Raw genomic sequence first — 25,945 nt, 5'->3', positions numbered from 1 at the left:
GGGTAATCGGGTCCTTCCTTTAAGCTGAGAAGATAGAGCGGCTGTCGGGAAGATCAAGTCAATTCCATGGTATCAAGAGATACGTGGATATGAGATGGAATACAACTCCATCCTTCAATGCTGGGGATTGGCTCGACGTGAGCTCTCTATCCGCCATGTTTTATTTCCTTGAAGATATTGAGAATTCTTTTAACTCTGACTCTTGCCTTTCTTTGTAGTGCCTCCAAGAATGGATCCCGAAAGTCCTTGGGTAAAAGCTGCCAAGGCTGTTGTGACTGCTGAACGGCGGTCCCCTCGAGCCTTGACTGCAGAACAAGTGTCTTCTGCACCTCCCCCTGACCCTTCATACAAAGGTATCAGGAACTTGAAGCCAGTAGCTGACGCTTTGGGGAAAGGGAAAAAACCAATAGTGGAACAGATAGACCTCCCCTCTCCTACTCGATCCAAAAGGAAGCATGACTCAGCCAATGCTTCCGTCCCAAAGAAATCCAAAAAGAATAAGGACTCTGAGGAGATCTTCATGCCTCAATGGACGCTAACCTTGACAGATCGGGCAACTCAGGATCCCGAGAAAGCTGCAGAATGGAGCTCTCTTGGTCTTTTGCCTGCCGATCGTCAGGCCTTTGAAGCTCTGGAGGATGAAGCTCTTGTTAGTCACTCCACAAGGTATTAATTTTCTTGATCCTTTGCCAACCGCTCCATAGCCTTTTCTGAGATTTTCTAATAATCTCCCTGTCTTTTCAGGAATGTTGTGTTGAGCTTTTATCAACACATGGAGGCATTGAGCCGAGTTGGTCGTAATGGCTCCTTGCTACAGACCGGTGAAGAGAATTTGGTAAAGGCCAATTCTGAAGTTAACCAGCTGAAGAAGGCAGCCGAGGAGCTGAAGGAGAAGCACGAGGAGGAGCTGAATTCCTTAAGGAAGGAACTTGACTCGTCCAATGTTCGCGCCCATGACGCTGAACGTGAGGCCAGGAAGTGTAAATAGGAGGCTATTGCCTTTGGCGAGAGCCTTGAGCTAAAGTCCTTGGACAATGAACGCCTTTCGAAAATGGCAGTTCCCAGTGAACCCGAACATATCAAGCCATATCTTTGGAGGAAATGCATCTGAAAGTATCTGAACAGCGTCCCCTTTACCAAATTGATGAGCCGTTTCAACCTTCAAGCTTATCGAGTGGGGCAAAATGACGTCTAGGAAAAGATCCTTGAATCCAATCCCGCTTTTGATACAACTCCCTTTCGAGAGGTGTGCCATAAATAAATCTTCGGGAAGCTTAAGTTGGCTTTCCCGGATTGGATTTTGGAAGAGGAGGATCCTATTCCCGCGGACCCAAATATTGAGGAGTATCTTGCTGATTCACCGCCTCTTCCTGAAGAACTATATATATATATTATTTTATTTTATTTTATTTTATTATTATTATTATTATTTTGTAAGGGTTGGTCCTCCACGTTATTGATGAAATAGAAATCAATCTTTTTTCTCGAACTCTTCTAATGATTGCCTTAATGCTTCTTCGTCTCATATCCCAAAATATCGTCCTTAGGTCAAGACGTAAATGATATAAGTTAATCTTGCAGAGTAACTAGTACTTTAACTGAAGATATCGTTCGGGATATCAAAGAGATGCGCTCGGGAGGAATGTGTTCATTTTCCTCTGAACATTTATTCCCAACCGTTCCTCTACTTATTGCGAAGTCAAACGTTTTCCTGCATTCGCATGCCAATCACTTCTCCCAAGGAGTTTAATACTTCATGTGGTGCGACGGTTGGTAGTATCCTCGTATCAGGTGAATATTGTTCCACGTGGAAACTTTGATCAGCCTTCGAATTTTGAATTTGAAGCGCCGTTATCCCTTGACCGTTGATCCTTCGGTTTGAGGAGTTCGAAGCGTCTCTTCAATCCTGTCCCTTGATTACCTTGGGGTTTCAACCATCGCATCACACCTTGAGGCTATTTAAGCCCCTCAAAGGTATTTCACCCTTATCTTGCTATTTGCAAATTATTTCTGTCTGATAGATTTGCAAAACGACATTCCGTCTTCTTTTGCTCTATACATACTCTTGTCCTTCAACAACATCTTCAATCAGAAGTTGAAAAAGTAAGTCTTTTGTCACGAATCTTTATCTCTTCTTCTCCCTGAGTAAACTCCAGAGTATTCATACTTTGGGTTTACTTATTAAGGAAGTTCTGAACTGTTCATGCTTAACAGAGACCTAGGGTTTCCCCTTTTTCTGTATGTTGTAGGATCTTCGTATTGACACTACTTTTTTGTATTTGCAGTGCCTCCCAGAATTGATTTGAGCTTTATTAGGGTGAATCCCTGTAAGAAAAATGCTCAAGTACCGACGAAGGTTGCTTCCTATGAGGCGATTACATCTGGTGAATCTTCTAAACGTAAGGAGACTACTGTTGGTGAATCTTCAGATTAGATTCCCACAGTTTGTGCTGATGTTTCTTCTTTGTTCCCTTTGCCTAAAGAAATCGTTCGGTCTTCCAAGGAGGATGTGGCTCCCTCCGTCATTGATTGTACTATTGATGCCCCTGCTGGAGAAACCGTTCGGGATCCCCTGATGAAGACCCTTCGGACATCTGAGGCAACTATGTTGGCATCTGATGAAGGTGTGGTCCCAGCAGGCGCTGCTTCTATTTCCAACTCTAAGGCTTGTTTGGCATCCTCCTCCTCCTCTTCTCTGGAGCTGGAGGATTTTGCCACTAGGAAGCGCCCTAAGTTGGCGGATGATGTAGCTCATCCTTCTTTTTCTTCGAGGCAGTCTGATTTGGTGTCAAACGAGTTTGACAAGGCACTGGAATGGTGCACTACTGTTCAAATGCCTGCCAAGAGCAAAGCCCTTTCCACCATTCCAGATAGTGACTTTATGAAGTCTCTAGTGATGTAAGTTTTTTCTTCATTTCCTTTTTGTTCTGAAGATTTTTCTTTTGCTCATGACTAACTCGGAAGTTGTTGCAGGAGTCTCACTGGTAACTTCCACAACCAAGTGGAAGCAGCCTCTAGACTCAGTAGACTGAGCGAGGAAGTTTCCGGGCTTCGGGAAGACTCCAAAGCCAAAGATACAAAAATTGCTCGTCTTGAAAACTTAACTTGGGAGGTTGCAAAGGAGAAGAATTCTGTGATCGACTGTCTCCATTCGGATTTGGATGATGCCAAGGAGAAGATCCGGCGACTGGAACGAGGAGTAGGAAGGTCAGGGGCGAAAGGATATGAAGATTTACCCCAAAGGCAAGCTGTTATTCCCTTGCCTGAATCCCTTCCAACTGATGTTTACAGAGCTTACATCTTCAAGTATTTGCACAGTAAGCCTTTTGTTGACATGCTGAACGCTTATAACTTGCAGGCATACCGGGATGGCGAAAACGAAGTATGGGAATCAATATTAAGGAGAGATCCTTAATTCAACACGAATCCCTACAACGCCAATTGTCATCCTGAAGTATTTGCAAAGCTGAGTCTTCCCCTTCCTGACTGGTCCAAGGATACGAACGACCTTCTACCTCCAAATCCGGATATCATGCATTATCTCGATGATTCTCCTCCTTATGCTCCTCTCCAAGGATTCAGTTATGAAGAGCTTGCCTTGAATGTTGGTTTGATCAGAGATCGGGCTTCTTCCGGTCAAGCTGGATAAAGAGTATGGAATTGCAGAGGATTTTGTACTTGCAGAATACTTCACAATCCTTAAAGGGAAAAACAAATGATAACATATGTTTTCCCGATCCCGTTCTTCTTCTTCTTCTTCCTGAATCCGTGTTGCTTCTTGACTCTGTATTACTTCTGGCAAAGCTCTTTCGATCTTGTTGATAACTCTATGAAATAGAGTTAAGATTGGTAACTTTATACTTGAGATGGCTTGATTTAAGAGCATTTTGTCTTTGTTTTAGTGATAGTATTCATTATATGTAGTCTTATTTAGTCTTAACATGTTGAATCTTGTTTAGCTCATTATTATCACCTTTACATGACTTTCTCTTCAGATTTGTGGATGAATTTGACTGTTTCTCTTTCTTTTGAAAAATGTAGGTAAAGAGCCATAATAGGAGAAGAAGCTTTCCTCTAACTTTGCTGTGAAGTTGCTGCAGCAAAACGGAGCAGAATATTCTTAGATCCAATACAGGTGGAAATGACCAGAAGGGGCTAACTTAAGAGGACATGATTCTTATAATTGTTCTCAGCCCTTGATCTCAGGAGGAATGTTCTAATCCTATGGCCAGAATCTAACCTAATGATTGAAAGCATTTTTGGAAGAAAGAGAAGGGGGGCAAAGGAGAGGAATGAGACACATTGGGCTAAGGGAGGCAAGAGAGTGCTCGGCTAAAGCTAGGAGAGGTAGAGAACGAATGCTGGAGCTCTTGTGGAAGCAAGGAGCTGCTGGAGTTGCTGATTTGCTGGAGAAGAAGGCTGGAGCTCGTGTGGAAGCATTGAAGCTTTAGTTTCTTCTTGTTTTTATAACTCTATCTTCTTACTTTCTAGTCTCATGTCAACTATATTTGGTTTTATGCATTTAAATTTTGTCATGGGCTAAATCTTTGCTGTGTTGGGATGATAATAGTACCTAAACCAGAATTTTGATATGTAACTAATCATGTGTTCTTTAGTTTTATTGCAACCCACTTTATTGTTAATGAATGCAGCATGTTATATTGACTAATTTCAGTTCTTGAATGATCTTTCTTGAATGAATGTTATGATTTCATTAATTGGAAAATTAATGGAGTCTAGGTGTTTGTTGAATTGTGTGAGTTAGCATAATCTTTAATTAGGTTGTGCTAATTAGTAGTGTAAAACCCAGCCCTAACCTTGACCCGGAAACCTTGTTATTTGTAGGTCCGATGACCCGAAGTAAAGTAAGAAGTCAGCTTTGGGCCATCCCAGTGGTGGACTTGGTGTCTGGCTTTGAATCCATGAAAGTTGATGATGAAGTTCTATTTATGGAAACTGAATCTTGATGAAGATCGGATTAGTTGATGGACTTGGAGTGCTCTCTATCTTGGTTTGAAGGCATTTCTACCTATTAGAAAAGTCACTTGGCATGTGTGCAAAACCCCTTTAGGATTGGATTTGATCTGGGCCTTCAATTCCCTGTTTTGGATTTGCTGTCAGCATTGGTCGACTGATTGGTCGACTGGGCCAGTCGACCAATCCACTCGACCAATGAGTGTTGTCTTTGGCAATTAGGTTTTTTTTGCTCTATTTAAGTCCAATCTCGAGTCCACTTCGTATTTGCTGCCTCCAAACTCCTTGGAACGAACCAAAGACCTCTGCAAGTCATCTCCCTTGCATCCTTGGTGATTTTCTTGAAGGATCTTCGTCGAAACTATTCCTTTTGCATCAAAAGGTATGTCTACACTCTCTTCTTCTCCTCCATCTTTGTTTTTCTTTCCTTTTTGAGTTGAGACAGTAGAAGAGATGCTGCATTCTCTGTTGCAAACATCTCTGGACTTGTTCTCATGATCATCCTAAGGATTAGAGGCTAGAACAATGATCTTAACCATGATCATTGCAAGCTTTTGAAGGAATCATGATCAAACCATGATCTAATCTTGTTAAACTTCCGATTTGAATTCTGATCTCCTTGGATCTTCTATTTTGATCATGTGAGTAGTTAATTACTATGTTTTCTTTTCATGATCCATGATCTATCAATCTCTAGTTGTTCTCTTCTACCATACTATGTGTTCTTCATGAATCATGGTAGTTACATATATGGTAGGTTTTATTTCCTTATTTAGATTTATGCTTCTAAGCCTATTTCCTTGAAGATCTAAGTATGTTTTCATGATACCTTTACCTGAAGCAATGATCCACCCTCCTATTGTTCTTGTCTTTGATTTCTATTTCGAATTCATCAAAATCCATGGTTGATCTAATTATGGTAACTTTTTGTTTCCTAATTTGGATCTTGATGTCTTGTTTGAATTAATGTTTTGAGGTCCCCTATATGTTAGAATACTACTGATGTAGTTTACCCCTTGATTAGTACCCTTTTGAACCACCAAATTCGGATTTCATATCTTAAAACTCTGTTTTTTTTAGGCTACTGTCTGCATTGGTCGACTGATTGGTCGACTGGACCAGTCGACCAATCCACTCGACCAATGAGTTCAGCAACTCCAGAATTGGTCTTTGTTGGATGTTTTGGTATCTTTTCTGTTAGGGATCTTTCCTAATATGTTGTATATACTTGTTTAGGACCTTCTTCTCAAGTTTGCCAAGATCTTACTTGACTTCTTAGGATTCCTTTGCGAGTTATAAAAGGTAAGGATGGTTATTTCCTTAATTACATAGATAGCATGAATCTAGTTTCTATATTTGAATATCATTGATATGTTTCCTAAATTAGATTCTTACAATGATATACTACTGTTGCATAACCTTGATTACAGTAGTATTGCTTAAATTGATTAATGTATGGTTTACTTACCAATTATATACAAGTGATTGTAATTATTGATTTCTTTCCATATATGAAGTTACCATATATGTGATGATATGAATTGATGCATGTGTATGCTTAAGTATGGTTTGGAAAGGAGAGGTGTCCTTTTGACACTTCTGTCCTTGGACTACTACGGGAATATTATGGGATGTTTCCGGAGATGCCCTCTGGACACCTTCCTAAACTGTTGGATGACATATCTAGGATTGTCTAGTAGTGTTTGGCTAGGATGTCCTGTTATGTCAGACCCTAATCGGAGGGGTATTGAGACCGAATGACCCGTGGTAGCAATGGGGATTCATGGGCGCTCAAGACCGGTAACCAACCCGTGAGAGGACAAGAATCACATTGTGGGGGCCATTTATTGGTAGGGTTGCATATGGTTAGACTTGGGCTCACGGGCGCTTAAGACCGGTAACCAACCCGTGAGAGGACGTGAGAGCTTCCCGTTTACCATATGTGGATGATCAATAGGGTTGATGAGTCCGTAGTCGGGGACTATGAGGACTCTAGTGTGAAGGATACCGGAAAGGATCGTCAGGGACGAGGAATGGACGTATCTGGATCTGACTTGATGTAACCAAGTAGAAGACTTGCATTTGGCTAGGCTTAACCCTGAGATGCGCCGGTACTTAGACCAATGGTGATGTGAGAGAGTGGTGACTTAACCCCCGGCCATGGAATGTCCCGAGGGATGCCGGACCCATTACCAACTGATGATGAGTGATTGAGACCTTCCTAAAGAAGTACGGTGCTATGACTTAAAGCATGTCTGCCAATAGAGACCAGCATACATAGAGTTAGATTCATTCATTCATTGCTTGTCTCATATCATATTGCATTTATGTTTGTTCTGAAATCCTGCCATTTATGATATTATGGATTTAACTGCCTTACTGAGTTTCTTTGAAACTCATTCCTTTATTGTACAATGTTTGTTAGACTATCCTGCAGGTACTGAATACTATGACGGTCCCTATGAAGAAGCGCAAGGCGAGGAGGCATATCTCCAGGAAGGTGATTGCGGTTACCACAATTACACTGAAGATCCCGCGAGTCGTTATGCTCCGTACGATGCTTAGTGCGACCATTGAGTGGAAGCGTCCTTGTGCCATTTATGAGATTTACACTTATAAGGATGTTGTCTATAAAGTGGAGAACAATTTAGTTACCCAATGTACTTGCTACTGGGATTAGATTTTGTCTAGTTTATTATCTTTTAGAGCTACTTTTCCGCTAGTTGTAAAGTGGGATTTTTGCCTCACTTTACTTATCTGTTTGATACTCTGATTATATCTATCATTCTGATTTGTTTATGATTCATTCTTTCCTTATTGGATTTATGGTTTATCTTCCGCACTTTTATTATGATTGTTCATGATTATGTTATTGTGAATGTGGGAGGCTGATCACTCGATACCTGATCTTCGGGCTGTGGATCACACTCTCGGGTATGCCAGATAGGGTACCGGCTGGGAGGACGTGATAGATTGGTATCAAAGCCCAAGGTTTGAGGGGATCCTAACCACAAAAGACAATAACTGAACATTCCTGAGTCATTGATCTGAAATGACTCTTCTACTCTTAGAAGTGAATAATAGAACACTGAATTAGAAACTTAACCTTAGAGGCATAACAGAACATTTCAGAATAACATACCATAATTATACTTGAACAAATGTCACTAATGCAAGGAAAAGAAAGGTGCATAATATACAATAATTAAGTGAAACAAAATGAACTTCATTAATTTCAAAAGTTTTTACAACGATTACATCTGAAATGCATAAATGGAAATCCTAGGGTACAGTTTATTTAGGTGATCTTCTCTGATCTATGTATGCTCTGAACTCCTCCGCTAGCTGAGTCACCCGAAGCTCTATCCTATCCCGTCGTGACTCCATCCTCTCGTACATCTGCTCTGTCCGACCTCCATCCTCTCTAGCATGGAAGTCATCGATCTCATCTATGCTCCAAGATCTGAAGTCTCCGGAACTGCATGTGAAGGGCCACCTGCCTCGAAGTGTGATGAAGGAAACTCGTGATGCACAGGCTCAGCCTCGTGCATATCTGCATCATCTCCGGCCTGATCATCACTATCAGGACCGATATCCTCTCCTCCATCCTCTGACCCCCGATCCTCATCCTCTCGATTCCTCATCATCCTCACCCTCCGGACCAGGAGATCTCTTTGACTCGCTGTAGTCTCATCCGACGAATGGTCCGAGTCCCAATAGAGTATCCCCGTGAACCGGTGTCCACCGGTGTATCCTCGAAGCTCACCCCGAAATGCCCGAAGATCAAAGTCGGTAGCCTCCCATAGCAAAGGTTCCGCATGCTAGGCCGCAGAACTAAGTCCAGCATGACCTCGCTGAATGATGTAGGAGAGATCGATCTCAAAGCCCATGTAGATGCGGTAGATGACTGAGGCCTCCATCACTGTGACCCGATGGTGATGTCCGGCTTTCGGCATGATGTTTCGGCCGACTATGCGACCGATAATCCGTGCAGAGTCCGTCATCCATCCGCTGGTCCATGGAGTGAAGCATCGACGGCTATCCCATAGCGTAGAGCATATCTCGCGAAGCTCGTACGGCATCGATGGTGGCTGTCCAGATCTGCTCCTGCAGGTATCCACACACACCGCCGTGGATAGTAAGGAACCCGCAAGATCTCAGCCAGTGTCCGAGTGGAGAAGCGAATCTGAGTCCGGAAGACCCTGCTCCTGAGGACAAGTCTAAGCGGATGTCCTTGGCCTCGAGCCTCCTCTGTGTAGGTAAGGTTGCTGAAGAACAACCTCACTAGTTCCGGGTATACCGGCAGATCCTCGGTGAAGAGATGAGTCCACTGCAATGTGTCGAATCTCTGCCGAATCCTAAAGGCTCTGAGCTGGCGTAAGTGAAGTAGACGTCCCATCTCGATATTGCAAAGAATCGAAGTAGGCCTCGTACAGGAACTCGGCCCGAGGTGTGTCAAACATGTCCGGTCTCCTAACCTCCCGTCTAGGCTCGAAGGAACCCGACCTCTGCCCCTAAGAGCACCTACAATGCGACCACGACCTCTACCTCGTCCTCGCCCTCCCCTCTGCATAGTGGGTATCTGTGAAAGAGACAAGAGACAATTCCAGTTAGTGCCACCTTAAAATTTGAGCCAAAAGGGCATTTTCGTAATTTTTCGGAAAATTTCAAATTTGGGGGAAATTTGATTTGAACATAATAGCATGTGCGCAATACTTGGAATTTCATGTCTATGAAGTTTGTTTGATGAAAATCGATCGAAAACTTGGATTAAAGCGAAAAATTCAGCAAGAAGGAAATTTGGGGATTTTGCAATTTAGGTCAAAATTGGATTTTTGAAAAGTTGAAATTGGTTTAATCAAATTGTATGGACCTATCTACAATGTCATCTTGAGCATGTAGCATTTGATCTCGTGCGAAAATTTCAAGCGGTTTGAGAGAAAACAAGATTTTTCTAAAGATATCGATTTCGGTATAAAAACATTGCGAGATGAACACCAATATGTTAAAACTTGTTGTCTATGCATGGCATTGTGTTTAAAACCTAGGGAATATGTTTCTAATCATTCCTAAGCATGATTTCTAGCATTGGATACAAGCAAAGCATGGTTTTAATGGAAATGCAAGCATGAGAAGATGAAAATGGAAGAAAGAATGAGAGATTTACCTTGTTTGTGATGGTTGTGTGTTGTTGTGTTGTTGCTGAAGCACCAAAACACCTCAAGAACACTTGTGAGAACTCTTGGAGACTTTCCCTAGAGCTCTCTCACCTTTGGAAGAAGTTAGAATGAGGTTGGAATGTGAAAATGAGGCTTATAATGCGAATTTTCGCATTCCTGCATCGCATTGGTCGACTCATTGGTCGACCGGGTCGATCGACCAATCACTCGACCAATGGTCACGAGACCTCATTTGCTGTTGAATTTTTGGAAAATGTGATTTTTGCCTTATAGATTATTGTTTGATGACTATATGGATATATTTGAGCATGATTTAAGTTTTGAAATCATTTGGACTTGTGGTTTATGTTGAAACTTCAAAATTCGGTATTTTGATGTTCTTGGTTTTGCAGAATGGTTACTCTGAGAAGTGGGCGTGGTGAATCCAGTGGTCAAGGAGGTGGTGAAATACCTCATTGTGGTGGTGAGATACCTCATGGAGGTGGTGAGATACCTAATGTTGATCAGGGTACCCATGAGATACCTGGTGCCCCGAATGTTGGAAGTTTCCGAGATATTGCCAATATTATGGGCAATATGATGCAGCAGCAAGCAGCTCAGTTTAACCAGATGTTGGTGGGTTTCATGACTCTACATAATGAGACCCGGGCTGGTGCTAATGTGAATCCTCATGCCGCAGTCCTGAATGCAGGAGGTTTAGCTGGAACGCCTCATACTCGCCTGATGGAGAGTTTTCTGAAAATGCAAGTACCCACTTTCACTGGAGTTACCAAGGACCCCTTGTTTCCTAACAAGTGGCTTCGTGAGTTGGAGAAGGCTTTCCGACATCTGCAATGCTCGGAAGCTCAGAAGATTCTATTTGCTGAACAGAAGTTACAACAAGAAGCTGATGCATGGTGGATCTCCACTCGGCCTGTTTTGGAAGGTTTGCATGCAGGAGTTGTAACTTGGGAGTGGTTTAAAGTGGCTTTTTGTATGAACTACTTTCCCGAGGCGGTGAAAGATGCGAAGGAAGCTGAGTTCATGATTCTTACTCAAGGATCTCTGTCTGTGTTGGAGTACCAACAGAAGTTCGAGGAGCTTCATTTCTTTGCTCCGCATTCTTTGAAGGATGACCTCGCCAAAGCAAAGAAGTTCTTCAAAGGGCTGCGCCCGCCATTAAAGCTTACCTCACAGTCCAGCCTATAGTGAGCTATGCTCAAGTGGTGCGAACTCAAAGAAGTTGGAAGAAACAGAGAAGGAAAGTGCTCGTGTGCAAAAGCCCCGGCAGTCAAGGAATTCTGGTTTGGTGGACCGTAATGACCGTCGTTTTGTGAGACCTACACCCTACCCCACTCCTACCTTTCGGGCTAAGAGTGTAGGTCGAACACGGGTTTTCAGCAGCCCGGCCAGTTTAGACAAGTATGGCGGAAACCGACCACCAGCAAGTGCAAATGCAAGTGCAAGTGCAAGGCCTTTTGTTCTGAAGCCCTCTCGTTGCAGCCACCCATGTTGGATCCAAGCAATCTTTTGCTTCTACCGCAAGCAAGCTGGTCATTTTGCTCGTGCTGTCCGAAGCGGCCTGCCCAAAGAGCCTGCCCCAGTGGTGAAGAGTGCTCCTGCTCCTCCCTCTCGGTAGAGTTTTCAGTATTTCCAGTGCTAAGCGGGATCCAAGCCATGAAGTGATTACAGGTACATTGTTAGTTGCTTCTATTTCCGCATTTGTCTTATTTGATACGGGTGCATCTCATTCGTTCATGTCATCTCGCATTCATCAAGAAGACTAACCTAATCCCCGAGAATTTGTCTAGTTGTTTATTGATTAGTACACCTACTGGTCCTGTTGTGAAACTAGATAAGGGGTTATCTAAATGTCCTGTGTTGATTGGTGAGAAGAACTTGGAAGCCAATTTTGTAATTCTTGACATGAAGGACTTCGATATTATTTTGGGAATCGATTGGTTGACAGCCCACAAAGCTGTGTTCCTTTGTTCCTCAAAGAAGATTCAGTTCCATATTTGTGGAAGTCCGGTCTTAGAATTTCAGGGTGAAAAGAGAAGGGTTTGTAAGAAGGTGCTGTCCTCACTGATGCAAGTCTATGCCCTAGTGGATGATGCTTCATCCGAAGGCAAGGGTAAAGTGGAGAAAAGAGTCGATGAAGTCGAGTTGTCGCGACTTTGTTGATGTCTTCCCCGATGATCTATCGGGAGTGCCTCCAAACAGGGGATGTCGAGTTTTCTATTGATCTCGTCCCTGGTGCCGCTCCGGTATCTAAAGCTCCGTATAGGATGGCTCCTACTGAGTTGAAAGAGTTGCAAAATCAGTTGAATGAGCTCATTGATAGAGGTTTCGTACAGCCTAGTGTGTCACCTTGGGGAGCTCCGGTCTTGTTTGTCAAGAAGAAAGATGGTAGTATGCGCTTGTGCATCGACTACCGTGAGTTGAATAAGCTGACTATCAAGAATAGATATCCGCTGCCCAGAATTGATGATCTCTTCGATCAGTTGAAGGGTGCAGTTGTGTTCTCAAAGATTGACTTAAGGTCCGGATATCACCAATTGAAAGTGAAGTCTAGTGATATCTTCAAGACAGCTTTCCAAACGCGGTATGGTCACTACGAGTTTAGAGTCATGCCCTTCGGATTGACCAATGCTCCTGCGGTGTTCATGGACCTCATGAACCGAGTATTTCACGATGTGCTTGATAAGTTTGTGATTGTTTTCATTGATGACATCTTGATCTATTCGAAGAGCGAAGAAGAGCATGCTAGTCATCTAAGTTTCACTTTGCAAAGGTTGCGAGAAAAGAAGTTGTTCGCTAAGTTTAGCAAGTGTGATTTCTGGCTTAAGAGATTGGTATTCCTTGGTCATGTAGTTTCAGCCAAAGGTATTCGTGTCGATCCTGAAAAGGTTCAAGCTGTGGCTGATTGGGAAAGACCGAAGTCGGTAACGGAAATAAGAAGTTTTCTTGGATTGGCGGGTTACTACCAATGGTTTATTGAGAACTTTTCTCGGTTGGCTGCTCCTATGACTAAGTTGACCAGGAAAGAAGAAAAGTTTGTTTGGTCTGACGCCTGTGAGAAGAATTTCCAAGAGTTGAAAGATAGATTGACAAGTGCCCCGGTTTTGACTATACCTGATAGTTCCGGTGGTATGACAGTTTATACCGATGCGTCAAAGATTGGTTTGGGTTGCGTATCGATGCAACATGGCAAGGTCATAGCCTATGCTTCTTGGCAATTGAAAGATTATGAGCGGAATTACCCCACTCACGATCTAGAACTTGCCGCCGTTGTCTTTGCTTTGAAGATTTGGAGACATTACCTTTACGGTGAGAAGATTGCCATTTTCACGGATCATAAGAGTTTGAAATACTTCTTTACCCAAAAGGAGTTGAACATGAGACAAAGGAGATGGTTGGAACTAGTCTCCGATTATGATTGTGATATTCAAGATCACCCTGGGAAAGCAAACGTTGTTGCTGATGCTCTTAGTAGGAAGAACCAGAAGAAGACTTTGGATTTGAATGCTTTGAGTTTACCATTGTGGTCTTCTATTGAGAGTTTTGATTTGGAAATCGTCCCCGAGAATTCCGATTTTATTCTTTCGCCATGACGGCAAGATCTGGTCTTAGAGATAAGATTGTTGCTCTCAGCAGAGTTCCGATCAAGAGCTTTTGATCAAAGTTGAGAAGATTTCTTCGAATCCCGAGTCGGACCCCGACTTTGGTATATCCATGGATGGTGCTTTGTTGTTTAGAGGAAGACCGTGTGTGCCTGCAAATGAAGAAATTAAGAAAGAAATATTGAAGGAAGCACACCAGTCAGGTCTTTACTATACACCCGGAAGCACCAAGATGTATAAGGACTTGAAGGAACATTTTTGGTGGATCGGTCTGAAGGCTGATGTTGATGATTTTGTTGCCAAGTGTGAGACTTGCCAACGTGTGAAAGCCGTTCGACAACCTCCATCTGGATTACTTCAGCCTCTTCCTATTCCTAGTTGGAAGTGGGAGGATATCTCCATGGACTTTGTGACTAGCTTGCCTCGAACAAGTAAAGGCAATGACACCGTGTGGGTGATTGTTGATAGGTTGACCAAATCAGCCCACTTCATTCCTATGAAGATCACTCATACTCTGGATAAGCTAGCAAGGCTTTATGTGGATAATGTGGTTCGTCTGCATGGTGTGCCATTGAGAATTGTTTCGGATCGTGATCCTAGGTTCACCTCAAGGTTTTGGAATAGTTTGCAGAAGGCCTTGGGAACCCAATTGAACTTGAGTACAGCTCATCATCAACAGTCTGATGGACAATTTGAGCGGACAATTCAGACGTTGGAAGACATGCTCAGATCTTGTGTGGTGGATATGGGTGGTAATTGGGATGAACACCTAGCTTTGGTTGAGTTTGCCTATAACAACAGTTATCAAGCAACAATAGGCATGGCTCCATTCAAGGCTTTGTATGGCAGTACTTGTAGGACACCTTTGTACTGGACTGAGACAGGTGAAAGAAAAGTCTTAGGTCCTGAAATGATTGAAGCTACGAGTGCTATGGTAGATATGATAAGAGAAAGGATTAAGTCTGCCTACCAAGACAGGAATCTTATGCCGATAAGAGAAGGACCGATTTGGAATTTCAAGTTGGAGAGAAAGTATTTCTGAAAGTTTCACCAATGAAGGGTGTGATGAGATTCAATGTTAAGGGAAAGCTTAGCCCTCGTTACATTGAACCTTTCGAGATTTTGGAAAAGGTTGGACCTGTTGCGTATCGATTAGCATTACCTCTGCCTCTTGCTGGTGTTCACAATGTGTTTCATATTTCGATGCTCCGAAAATACATAGAGAATCCGGAACACATTTTGCAGCAAGCACCTGAAGGACTTAGTGCTGATTTGACCTACGATGAAGAACCGGCCGAAATCTTGGATAGGAAGGACAAGCAGCTGCGGAATCGCACCATCCCTTTGGTGAAGATTCGGTGGAAGAACCATACCCCTGAAGAAGCTTCTTGGGAGAAGGAAGAAGACATGAAGGAGAAGTTTCCTTACCTCTTTGGAAGCACAGGTACGCTTTCAATTTCGAGGACGAAATTTCTTTAAGGGGGGGAGAATGTAAAACCCAGCCCTAACCTTGACCCGGAAACCTTGTTATTTGTAGGTCCGATGACCCGAAGTAAAGTAAGAAGTCAGCTTTGGGCCATCCCAGTGGTGGATTTGGTGTCTGGCTTTGAATCCATGAAAGTTGATGATGAAGTTCTATTTATGGAAACTGAATCTTGATGAAGATCGGATTAGTTGATGGACTTGGAGTGCTCTCTATCTTGGTTTGAAGGCATTTCTACCTATTAGAAAAGTCACTTGGCATGTGTGCAAAACCCCTTTAGGATTGGATTTGATCTGGGCCTTCAATTCCCTGTTTTGGATTTGTTTGCCAAGATTGGTCGACCGATTGGTCGATCGGGCCAGATCGACCAATCCACTCGACCAATGAGTGCTGTCTTTGGCAATTAGGTTTTTTTTGCTCTATTTAAGTCCAATCTCGAGTCCACTTCGTATTTGCTGCCTCCAAACTCCTTGGAACGAACCAAAGACCTCTGCAAGTCATCTCCCTTGCATCCTTGGTGATTTTCTTGACGGATCTTCGTCGAAACTATTCCTTTTGCATCAAAAGGTATGTCTACACTCTCTTCTTCTCCTCCATCTTTGTTTTTCTTTCCTTTTTGAGTTGAGACAGTAGAAGAGATGCTGCATTCTCTGTTGCAAACATCTCTGGACTTGTTCTCATGATCATCCTAAGGATTAGAGGCTAGAACAATGATCTTAACCATGATCATTGCAAGCTTTTGAAGGAATCATGATCAAACCATGATCTAATCTTGTTAAACTTCCGATTTGAATTCTGATCTCCTTGGATCTTCTATTTTGATCATGTGAGTAGTTAATTACTATGTTTTCTTTTCATGATCCATGATCTATCAATCTCTAGTTGTTCTCTTCTACCATACTATGTGTTCTTCATGAATCATGGTAGTTACATATATGGTAGGTTTTATTTCCTTATTTAGATTTATGCTTCTAAGCCTATTTCCTTGAAGATCTAAGTATGTTTTCATGATACCTTTACCTGAAGCAATGATCCACCCTCCTATTGTTCTTGTCTTTGATTTCTATTTCGAATTCATCAAAATCCATGGTTGATCTAATTATGGTAACTTTTTGTTTCCTAATTTGGATCTTGATGTCTTGTTTGAATTAATGTTTTGAGGTCCCCTATATGTTAGAATACTACTGATGTAGTTTACCCCTTGATTAGTACCCTTTTGAACCACCAAATTCGGATTTCATATCTTAAAACTCTGTTTTTTTTAGGCTACTGTCTGCATTGGTCGACTGATTGGTCGACTGGACCAGTCGACCAATCCACTCGACCAATGAGTTCAGCAACTCTAGAATTGGTCTGTGTTGGATGTTTTGGTATCTTTTCCGTTAGGGATCTTTCCTAATATGTTGTATATACTTGTTTAGGACCTTCTTCTCAAGTTTGCCAAGATCTTACTTGACTTCTTAGGATTCCTTTGCGAGTTATAAAAGGTAAGGATGGTTATTTCCTTAATTACATAGATAGCATGAATCTAGTTTCTATATTTGAATATCATTGATATGTTTCCTAAATTAGATTCTTACAATGATATACTACTGTTGCATAACCTTGATTACAGTAGCATTGCTTAAATTGATTAATGTATGGTTTACTTACCAATTATATACAAGTGATTGTAATTATTGATTTCTTTCCATATATGAAGTTACCATATATGTGATGATATGAATTGATGCATGTGTATGCTTAAGTATGGTTTGGAAAGGAGAGGTGTCCTTTTGACACTTCTGTCCTTGGACTACTAAGGGAATATTATGGGATGTTTCCGGAGATGCCCTCTGGACACCTTTCTAAACTGTTGGATGACATATCTAGGATTGTCTAGTAGTGTTTGGCTAGGATGTCCTGTTATGTCAGACCCTAATCGGAGGGGTATTGAGACCGAACGACCCATGGTAGCAATGGGGATTCATGGGCGCTCAAGACCGGTAACCAACCCGTGAGAGGACAGGAATCACATTGTGGGGGCCATTTATTGGTAGGGTTGCATATGGTTAGACTTGGGCTCACGGGAGCTTAAGACCGGTAACCAACCCGTGAGAGGACGTGAGAGCTTCCCGTTTACCATATGTGGATGATCAATAGGGTTGATGAGTCCATAGTCAGGGACTATGAGGACTCTAGTGTGAAGGATACCGGAAAGGATCGTCAGGGACGAGGAATGGACGTATCTGGATCTAACTTGATGTAACCAAGTAGAAGACTTGCATTTGGCTAGGCTTAACCCTGACATGCGCCGGTACTTAGACCAATGGTGATGTGAGAGAGTGGTGACTTAACCCCCGGCCATGGAATGTCCCGAGGGATGCCGGACCCATTACCAACTGATGATGAGTGATTGAGACCTTCCTAAAGAAGTACGGTGCTATGACTTAAAGCATGTCTGCCAATAGAGACCAGCATACATAGAGTTAGATTCATTCATTCATTGCTTGTCTCATATCATATTGCATTTATGTTTGTTCTGAAATCCTGCCATTTATGATATTATGGATTTAACTGCCTTACTAAGTTTCTTTGAAACTCATTCCTTTATTGTACAATGTTTGTTAGACTATCCTGCAGGTACTGAATACTATGACGGTCCCTATGAAGAAGCGCAAGGCGAGGAGGCATATCTCCAGGAAGGTGATTGCGGTTACCACAATTACACTGAAGATCCCGTGAGTGGTTATGCTCCGTACGATGCTTAGTCCGACCATTGAGTGGAAGCGTCCTTGTGCCATTTATGAGATTTACACTTATAAGGATGTTGTCTATAAAGTGGAGAACAATTTAGTTACCCAATGTACTTGCTACTGGGATTAGATTTTGTCTAGTTTATTATCTTTTAGAGCTACTTTTCCGCTAGTTGTAAAGTGGGATTTTTGCCTCACTTTACTTATCTGTTTGATACTCTGATTATATCTATCATTATGATTTGTTTATGATTCATTCTTTCCTTATTGGATTTATGGTTTATCTACCGCACTTTTATTATGATTGTTCATGATTATGTTATTGTGAATGTGGGAGGCTGATCACTCGATACCTGATCTTCGGGCTGTGGATCACACTCTCGGGTATGCCAGATAGGGTACCGACTGGGAGGACGTGACAAGTAGTTTGAGTAGGAATACCCAATTACCTCACATTACCATTGATTGGATTGGGTTTAAATTGCATTCTTAATTCAATTCTTCATAGGAATATGCAAATGTTGATTTAGGATGTTAGCTTATGTGTATTGGAAAATACCATATTGCCATTCATTCCAAGTTCTTGAATTATCTTGGGGTTGTAGTATTGCTTTAAATATTTGCATTATAAAATTCAGGGGAAGGGAAACTTGATTCCTAACACACTTGTCACTCACTAAGTTTCTTCCATTGCTTAATCTACATTTTAGTTCCTTAGTTTTCTTTACCTGTCATTTGGTTATTTAGTTAGTCAATCACCAATCAACCTTGTTAATTTCATTTAAATCAATTTTACTTTTACATTGAAAGTTAAGGATATAATTCTCCGTGGGATCGATACTTTAATTATCATTTATTACTTGATTGCGATACGTATACTTGCGTAATATCTTGAGATACAAGTAACAAGTTTTTGGCGCCGTAGCCGGGGAATTTTGTCTTTGATAATTAGTGTAGAAGTTTTTGTTTTATTTACTGAAAATTCTTTACTTTGATATTAGTTTTCTTGTATTTCCAGGTGCTTTTACCCTTGTATGAACACGCTGCCTGATCAAGAGTTGGTACCCTTTGACTTTGAAATAGAAAGGACATTTCGAGCTAGAAGAAGTGAGAAGCGAGGCCTAGTAGTAGTTCCAACAATGGCTGAAGCAGTGAGAAATGGATTGAATAATAATGAGAATAATATGGCAGTTGAGGTTGATGATAGAGATAGGGCCATCAGAGTATATGTTGTCCCCATGTTGCATGAGCTGAATCCAAGCATAGTATGGCTAGATATTCAAGCACTACATTTTGAACTTAAGCCGGTGATGTTCCAAATGCTTCAAACTGTGGGACAATTCAGTGGGCTGCCAACAGAAGATCCTCATCTCCGTCTTAGACTCTTCATGGAAGTAAGTGACTCTTTCAAGATACCTGGAGCAACTGAAGAGGCTTTGAGATTGAAGCTATTCCCTTATTCATTGCGGGATAGAGCAAGAGCATGGTTGAACTCATTACCCCCACAATCAATAGCTACATGGAATGATTTGGTAGAGAAGTTCTTGATGAAGTACTTCCCTCCAACAAAGAATGCCAAGCTTAGAAATGACATAACTGGTTTTCAATAGTTGGACAATGAGTCTTTATATGAGGCATGGGAAAGATTTAAGGAGCTCTTGCGTAATTGTCCTCATCATGGCATTCCTCATTGGATTCAGATGGAGACTTTTTACAATGGTTTAAGTGGACAAACTCGGTCCATAGTGGATGCATCAGCAAATGGGGCTATATTGGCAAAGTCTTACAATGAGGCTTATGAGATTTTGGAGAGGATGGCCAACACCAATTACCAATGGCCAGCTGAAAGAGCTGCTGCAAGTAAGAGGGTGGCAGGAATTTATGAGTTGGATGCAGTGACAGCTTGAACTGCACAAGTATCATCCCTAACTAGTGTGCTAAAATCGTAAAACTTGGCTACAGTTGTACAACCTCAACAAAATCTAGCAGTCTCTTGTACATATTGTGGTGGGGAGCATGTCTTTGATAGTTGTCCATCTAACCCAGAATCAGCCTACTATGTTGGTAATTTCAGCAAAGCTAATAACCCATATTCCAACACTTATAATCCTGGTTGGAGGCAACACCCTAACTTCTCTTGGAATGGTCAAGGACAGAATGCAGGCCCATCATCTATCCCAACTAGACCTTATCAACTTCCAAGTGCTCAACAGCAAGTGAAGACTCAGCCTATGGAACCTTCTTCATCAATTGAGCTTCTATTGAAAGAATACATGGCAAAGAATGATGCAATTATTCAGAGCCAAGTAGCTTCATTGAGAAATTTGGAGAATCAAGTTGGGCAGCTAGCTAATGCTTTAAGCAACAGACCTCAAGGATCATTGCCAAGTGATACTGAAAATCCTAAGCGTGAAGGCAAAGAGCATTGCAAGGTTATTTCATTACGGAGTGGGAAACCTCTAGAGCCACTTCATTTTAAGTCCAGTCAATCGAAGGAGCCTATTCCTATCCAAGAAGAAGGAGAAAAGGAAGATCTAGTGGCTGTTCAAAAGGACCAATCTGATTCTGAAAACCAGAGTGCTGAACCACCAGCTACAGCCCCATTGCAACAGGGTTCTTCAGAAAAACTGCCTTATAAACCACCCCCCTTTCCTCAAAGATTTCAAAGGCAACAACAAAACCATCAATTCATGAAATTCTTGGATGTTTTGAAGGAGCTCCACATCATTATACCATTGGTAGAAGCACTTGAACAAATGCCAAATTATGTGAAATTCATGAAAGACATCCTTTCTAAAAAAAAGAGATTTGGAGAGTTTGAGACAGTAGCCATGACACAAGAGAGTAGTGCTTTCTTGTTGAACAAGCTTCCTAAAAAATTAAAGGATCCTGGAAGTTTCACCATTCCTTGTGCTATTGGAGAGAATTATATTGGGAGAGCCCTTTGTGACCTTGGAGCTAGCATTAACCTTATGCCAATGTCAATCTTCAAGAAGCTTGGTGTGGGAGAAGCAAGGCCAACTACAATAACACTTCAGCTGGCTGATAGATCCTTAGCTCATCCTGAAGGAAAAATTGAAGATGTATTGGTAAGAGTTGATAAGTTCACCTTCCCTGCTGATTTCATTGTTCTTGATTTTGAAGCTGATAGAGATGTGCCCATCATTCTTGGAAGACCCTTCTTGGCCACTGGAAAGACTTTGATTGATGTGCATAAAGGAGAATTAACTATGAGGGTAAATGGAGAGCAAGTTACTTTCAATGTTCTCCAGGCAATGAAATCTCCAGATGAGGTAGAGTGATGCTCTATTGTAGATATTATTGAAGAGCTGGTTTTAGAAGAAGTGGAGACAAAGGGCATTAAAGATCCATTAGAGCTTTCATTGGCATCCGAAATTGCACAAGTAGGTGATGAAGCAAGTAGCTGCATGGCTTGGTTAGATGCAAGACCAGCTAAGACATTAAGAGGGAATAGATTTGATCCTCTTGTAATTATCTGAGGTTGCAACTCCATCCCTTAAGCCATCAATTGAAGAGCCTCCTGTGTTAGAATTGAAGCCTCTTCCACGACACCTTAGATATACCTATTTGAGTGAAGACAAGACACTCCCGGTTATCATTTCAGCAGTGCTAACAACAGAGCAAGAAGATATGTTAATTAAAGTGCTGAAGAAATACAACAAAGCATTAGGATGGACCATATCAGATATCAAGGGAATCAGCCCATCAATTTGCATGCACAAAATTCTGTTGGAAGACTGCTGTAGTAATTCTGTGGAACATCAAAGGAGGCTGAATCCAATTATGAAGGAAGTGGTTAAAAAGGAAATCATTAAATGGTTAGATGTCAAGTTTGTGTATCCAATTTCGACAAAGAAGTGGGTGAGTCCAGTACAATGTGTCCCCATGAAAGGAGGAATGACAGTTGTGGAGAATGATAACAAGGAGTTGATACCTACAAGGATAGTGAGTGGGTGGAGAATATGTATGGACTATAGAAAGCTCAACAAGGGTACAAGGAAATATCATTTCCCCTCGCCCTTCATTGATCAAATGCTTGATAGATTGGCTGGAAAAGAGTATTATTGCTTCTTAGATGGATACTAAGGTTACAATCAAATAGCCATTGCTTCTAAAGATCAACATAAGACCACTTTCACCTGCCCTTATGATACCTTTGCCTTTAGAAGAATGCCTTTTGGTCTATGTAATGCCCCAGCCACTTTCCAAAGGTGTATGATGGCCATTTTTACTGATATGGTGGAACAATTTGTGGAGGTGTTTATGGATGATTTTTCAGTTTTTGGAGAAACATATGTTGAATGCCTCACTCACTTGGCAAAAGTTCTACAGATATGTGAAGAAACCAATTTAGTCCTCAACTGGGAAAAATGCCATTTTATGGTTAAAGAAGGGATTGTTCTTGGACATAAGGTTTCCAAACATGGTCTAGAAGTTGACAAAGCCAAGGTTGCCATTATAGAAAAATTACCACCACCATCAAGTGTGAAAGGGATTAGAAGTTTTCTTGGCCATGCTGGGTTTTATAGAAGGTTCATAAAAGATTTTTCACAAATATCTAAACCATTGTGTAGCCTGCTTGAAAAAGAAAGTCAGTTCAGCTTTGATGAAGCATGTATGACAACATTTTTAGAGTTGAAGAAGAAGCTAATCTCTACACCCATCATTGTGGCACCGGATTGGTCCATTCCCTTTGAGGTCATGTGTGATGCTAGTGATTGGGCTGTAGGAGCAGTTTTGGGACAGCGTAAGAATAAGGTATTCCATTCAATCTATTATGCTAGTCGGACCCTATCAGGAGCACAATTGAACTATACTGTCACTGAAAAAGAACTCTTGGCAGTTGTGTTTGCATTTGACAAATTTAGAGCTTATCTAGTGGGGGCAAAGGTCATTGTGTTCACAGATCATTCAGCCATCAAATATTTGATACACAAGAAGGATGCTAAACCAAGACTGATTAGATGGATCTTATTGCTTCAAGAGTTCAATTTGGAGATAAAAGATAGGAAGGGGACTGAAAATCAAGTGGCTGACCATCTGTATAGGTTGGAAAATCCAAACCAAGCAGCTGAATTTGAAATTAAAGAAGTCTTCCCTGATGAACAACTCTTTGCTGTTTCCCTCTCACAAACACCTTGGTATGCTGATTTTGCTAATTATTTAGTCAGCAGACTTCTACCCCCTATGATGACCACTCAACAAAGGAAGAAATTTCTACATGAGGTTAAAAGGTATTTCTGGGATGAACCATTCTTATTCAAGCTATGTGCAGATCAAATATTGAGGCGTTGCATCCCTGAGATAGAAGTAGAGGATGTGTTGAGGCAATGCCATGACTCCCCATATGGTGGACATTATAAAGGAGATAGGACAGCAACAAAGGTCTTGCAATCGGGGTTTTATTGGCCAAGTATGTTCAAAGATGCGTATCAATTCATTCAAAAATGTGATAGATGTCAAAGAGTGGGAAACATCTCCAAAAGGAATGAAATGCCCTTAACCAATATCTTCGAAGTAGAATTGTTTGATGTTTGGGGAATTGATTTCATGGGGCCGTTTATTCCTTCATATGGCAATCTTTACATTTTAGTAGCAGTGGACTATGTATCCAAGTGGGTGGAGGCTGTTGCTTGTTCAACTAATGATGCCAAGGTGGTTATTGAATTCATGAAAAAGAACATCTTCACTAGATTTGGTACTCTACGAGCCATAATCAGTGATAAAGGTTCACATTTTTGCAACAAATACCTTGGAGCTTTATTGTCTAAGTATGGAGTTCGTCATAAGGTTGCCTCAAGCTATCATCCCCAAACAAATGGGCAAGCTAAAGTTTCTAATAGGCAAATCAAGTTGACTTTGGAGAAAACAGTCTGCCCTACAAGGAAGGATTGGTCTATAAGGTTAGATGACTCCCTTTGGGCCTACCGAACTGCTTACAAAACACCTTTTGGAATGTCACCATATCAACTTGTGTTTGGAAAGGCTTGCCATCTACCATGGGAACTAGAGCATAAGGCATACTAGGCAATTAAGAAATTCAATTTTGAATCCACTTTGGTTGGTGAAAAGAAAATGCTACAACTCCATCAACTTGATGAGTTCAGGCTCCAAGCATATGAGAATGCCAAACTCTATAAGGAGAAAGTGAAGAAATGGCATGATAAGAAAATCTTGAATAGGGTATTTGAACCAGGTCAGCAAGTTATGCTGTTCAACTCCAGACTCAAACTATTTCCAAGAAAGTTGAAATCAAGATGGTCAGGTCCATTTACAATAATGACAGTATTTCCACATGGAGCAATGGAGTTGCAAGAGGGCATCTCTAACAGGAAATTTTTAGTCAATGGGCAGAGAATCAAGCATTATTGGGGAGCACCATTGGAGCGGGGCAAATCTTCAATCATCCTTCAAGATGCTTAAAAAGAAGGGAGGTCAATTAGATTTCATTATTTTTAGTTTAATTGTGTGCTATTAGTTCATTAGGTGTTTAATAGAGTCATGAGTAGTTCCCAATGTGTGAAAAAAAGAAAAAAAAAACACTAACAGATCATTTGCTGACATGTATCTTTGATGTGCAGGGAGTGTGGGGAACATAAAGAGAGTGAGTGGTTGCTTTGCCAAACTTATCATTCAACTAAACTGCTGAACAGAGCATGTTTCAAATTCCAGCAGATTTCACTATCTTTGTTGTAGAGATGTTGCCACAATGCTACTACAAAGTTTTGACCCTCAGCTACGGGGTCTTACATGTTCTGTTGACAAATTACATTCTCTGTTGAAAATTAGATTCTGTGTTTGTTGCTGTAGCAATGCTGCAGCAACACCACAACAAGGATAAAACCGCTCACCTGACCCGGTTTAACATCAAACCCAACCATCCCATCAAAAATACAATTCAACACTTCTATTAGATCATTATTTACCCATACTGACTCGAACCCATTTGTTTTAAACCCTTCTAAACCAATACCACCCCAAACCCATTAACCCTCTCATTTCCCACCAAAATCAAATCAAAACGAAAACACACTCAGCTCACCTCTTCGACCCTCACGGCACTATCTTCTCTTCTCCATTGCAACTCATCTTCCTCTCATCTTCATTTTTTTTTGCTTCTCAAAGACTTTCAAACATCCATTTGCCTCCATTCACCCACCACTGTACCTTCGTCTTCACCGATAGTCCCTATTCCACTAAAACCCTAATTTTTTCCCCATTCTACCATAGAATCGCTTCTCAGAGGACTCCGGTGCTGTACTAGGCTTCGTGCAAATTCTTGTTGTGTTTCGACACTCCATCTTCCCTACACCACATTAGCTAAGTGTTCTCCCCATTTCCTTTCTTCCCTTCCCCATTTGTGAAATTTCTGCTTGGCTGTGTTTGTGTCGTATGTTCATTTTTGGTTTGTGGTTTATGTGTTTGTTCTTATACTATTTTAGTGTTTGTTTTCGTTTGCCTATGTGCAATTTTTATTTGGTTTTAGGTTCTGTTTTGGAGCTACCATCACTTGCACACAACAACACAAAATTTCTGGGTCGTCAAATACCTCTGTTCATATCCTCTGTTCTTAATTGTTTGTTCTTGTTATTTGTTTCATTAGTTGTAGTTATTTTTTTGTTATTTGTTTGTTGTTGTTTTCTACGTTTATAGTGTCTCTGTTTTTTATTTGATATAGTTTGTTTTTGCATCTGTTTGATTAGTTGTTTTTTATCTTCTACTGTTGCTATTTTTGTTTAGTTTGTTAGTGTTTATGTTTGAATTCAATATTGGTTGTTAGGGGTCAACCTTGTGCATTCCCTTCAAAATGGCCCCTCAGAAGAGGAGCAGAATAGACCCTAGTTCTAGTGCTTCAATGGTTCCCCCTTCTTTTGCCTCTCCCATGGCTGAGGACCGCTTCACATCCATTTCCACCAAGAAATTTCTTCAGGAGAAGGGGTTCAAACTCAA

The 25,945-nt window shown here is 41.4% G+C and overlaps 1 protein-coding gene and 1 non-coding gene across 2 annotated transcripts; one reads left to right on the top strand and one right to left on the bottom strand.

Annotated features, from left to right (window-relative positions):
• Positions 1-19,551: 19,551 nt before the first annotated feature.
• On the bottom strand, positions 19,552-19,658 carry LOC149011331 (small nucleolar RNA R71). The gene has a single exon (XR_016174840.1). It is a non-coding gene; the product is annotated as a small nucleolar RNA R71 (small nucleolar RNA).
• A 1,147-nt stretch (positions 19,659-20,805) lies between these two features.
• LOC149011330 (uncharacterized) lies at positions 20,806-21,276 on the top strand. Its single transcript, XM_089162625.1, has one exon. It carries the CDS (start codon positions 20,806-20,808, stop codon positions 21,274-21,276), a length of 471 nt encoding a protein of 156 aa, XP_089018751.1.
• The last annotated feature ends 4,669 nt before the right edge of the window (positions 21,277-25,945 follow it).

The sequence above is a fragment of the Hakea prostrata genome, chromosome 7 (genome assembly GCF_041222555.1).
Source record: "Hakea prostrata isolate BN-2017 chromosome 7, UWA_Hpros_2, whole genome shotgun sequence".
Taxonomy (NCBI): Eukaryota; Viridiplantae; Streptophyta; class Magnoliopsida; order Proteales; family Proteaceae; genus Hakea; species Hakea prostrata.
Note: the sequence above shows the minus strand (reverse complement) of the source record. Positions and strands in the feature narration are given on the sequence as shown.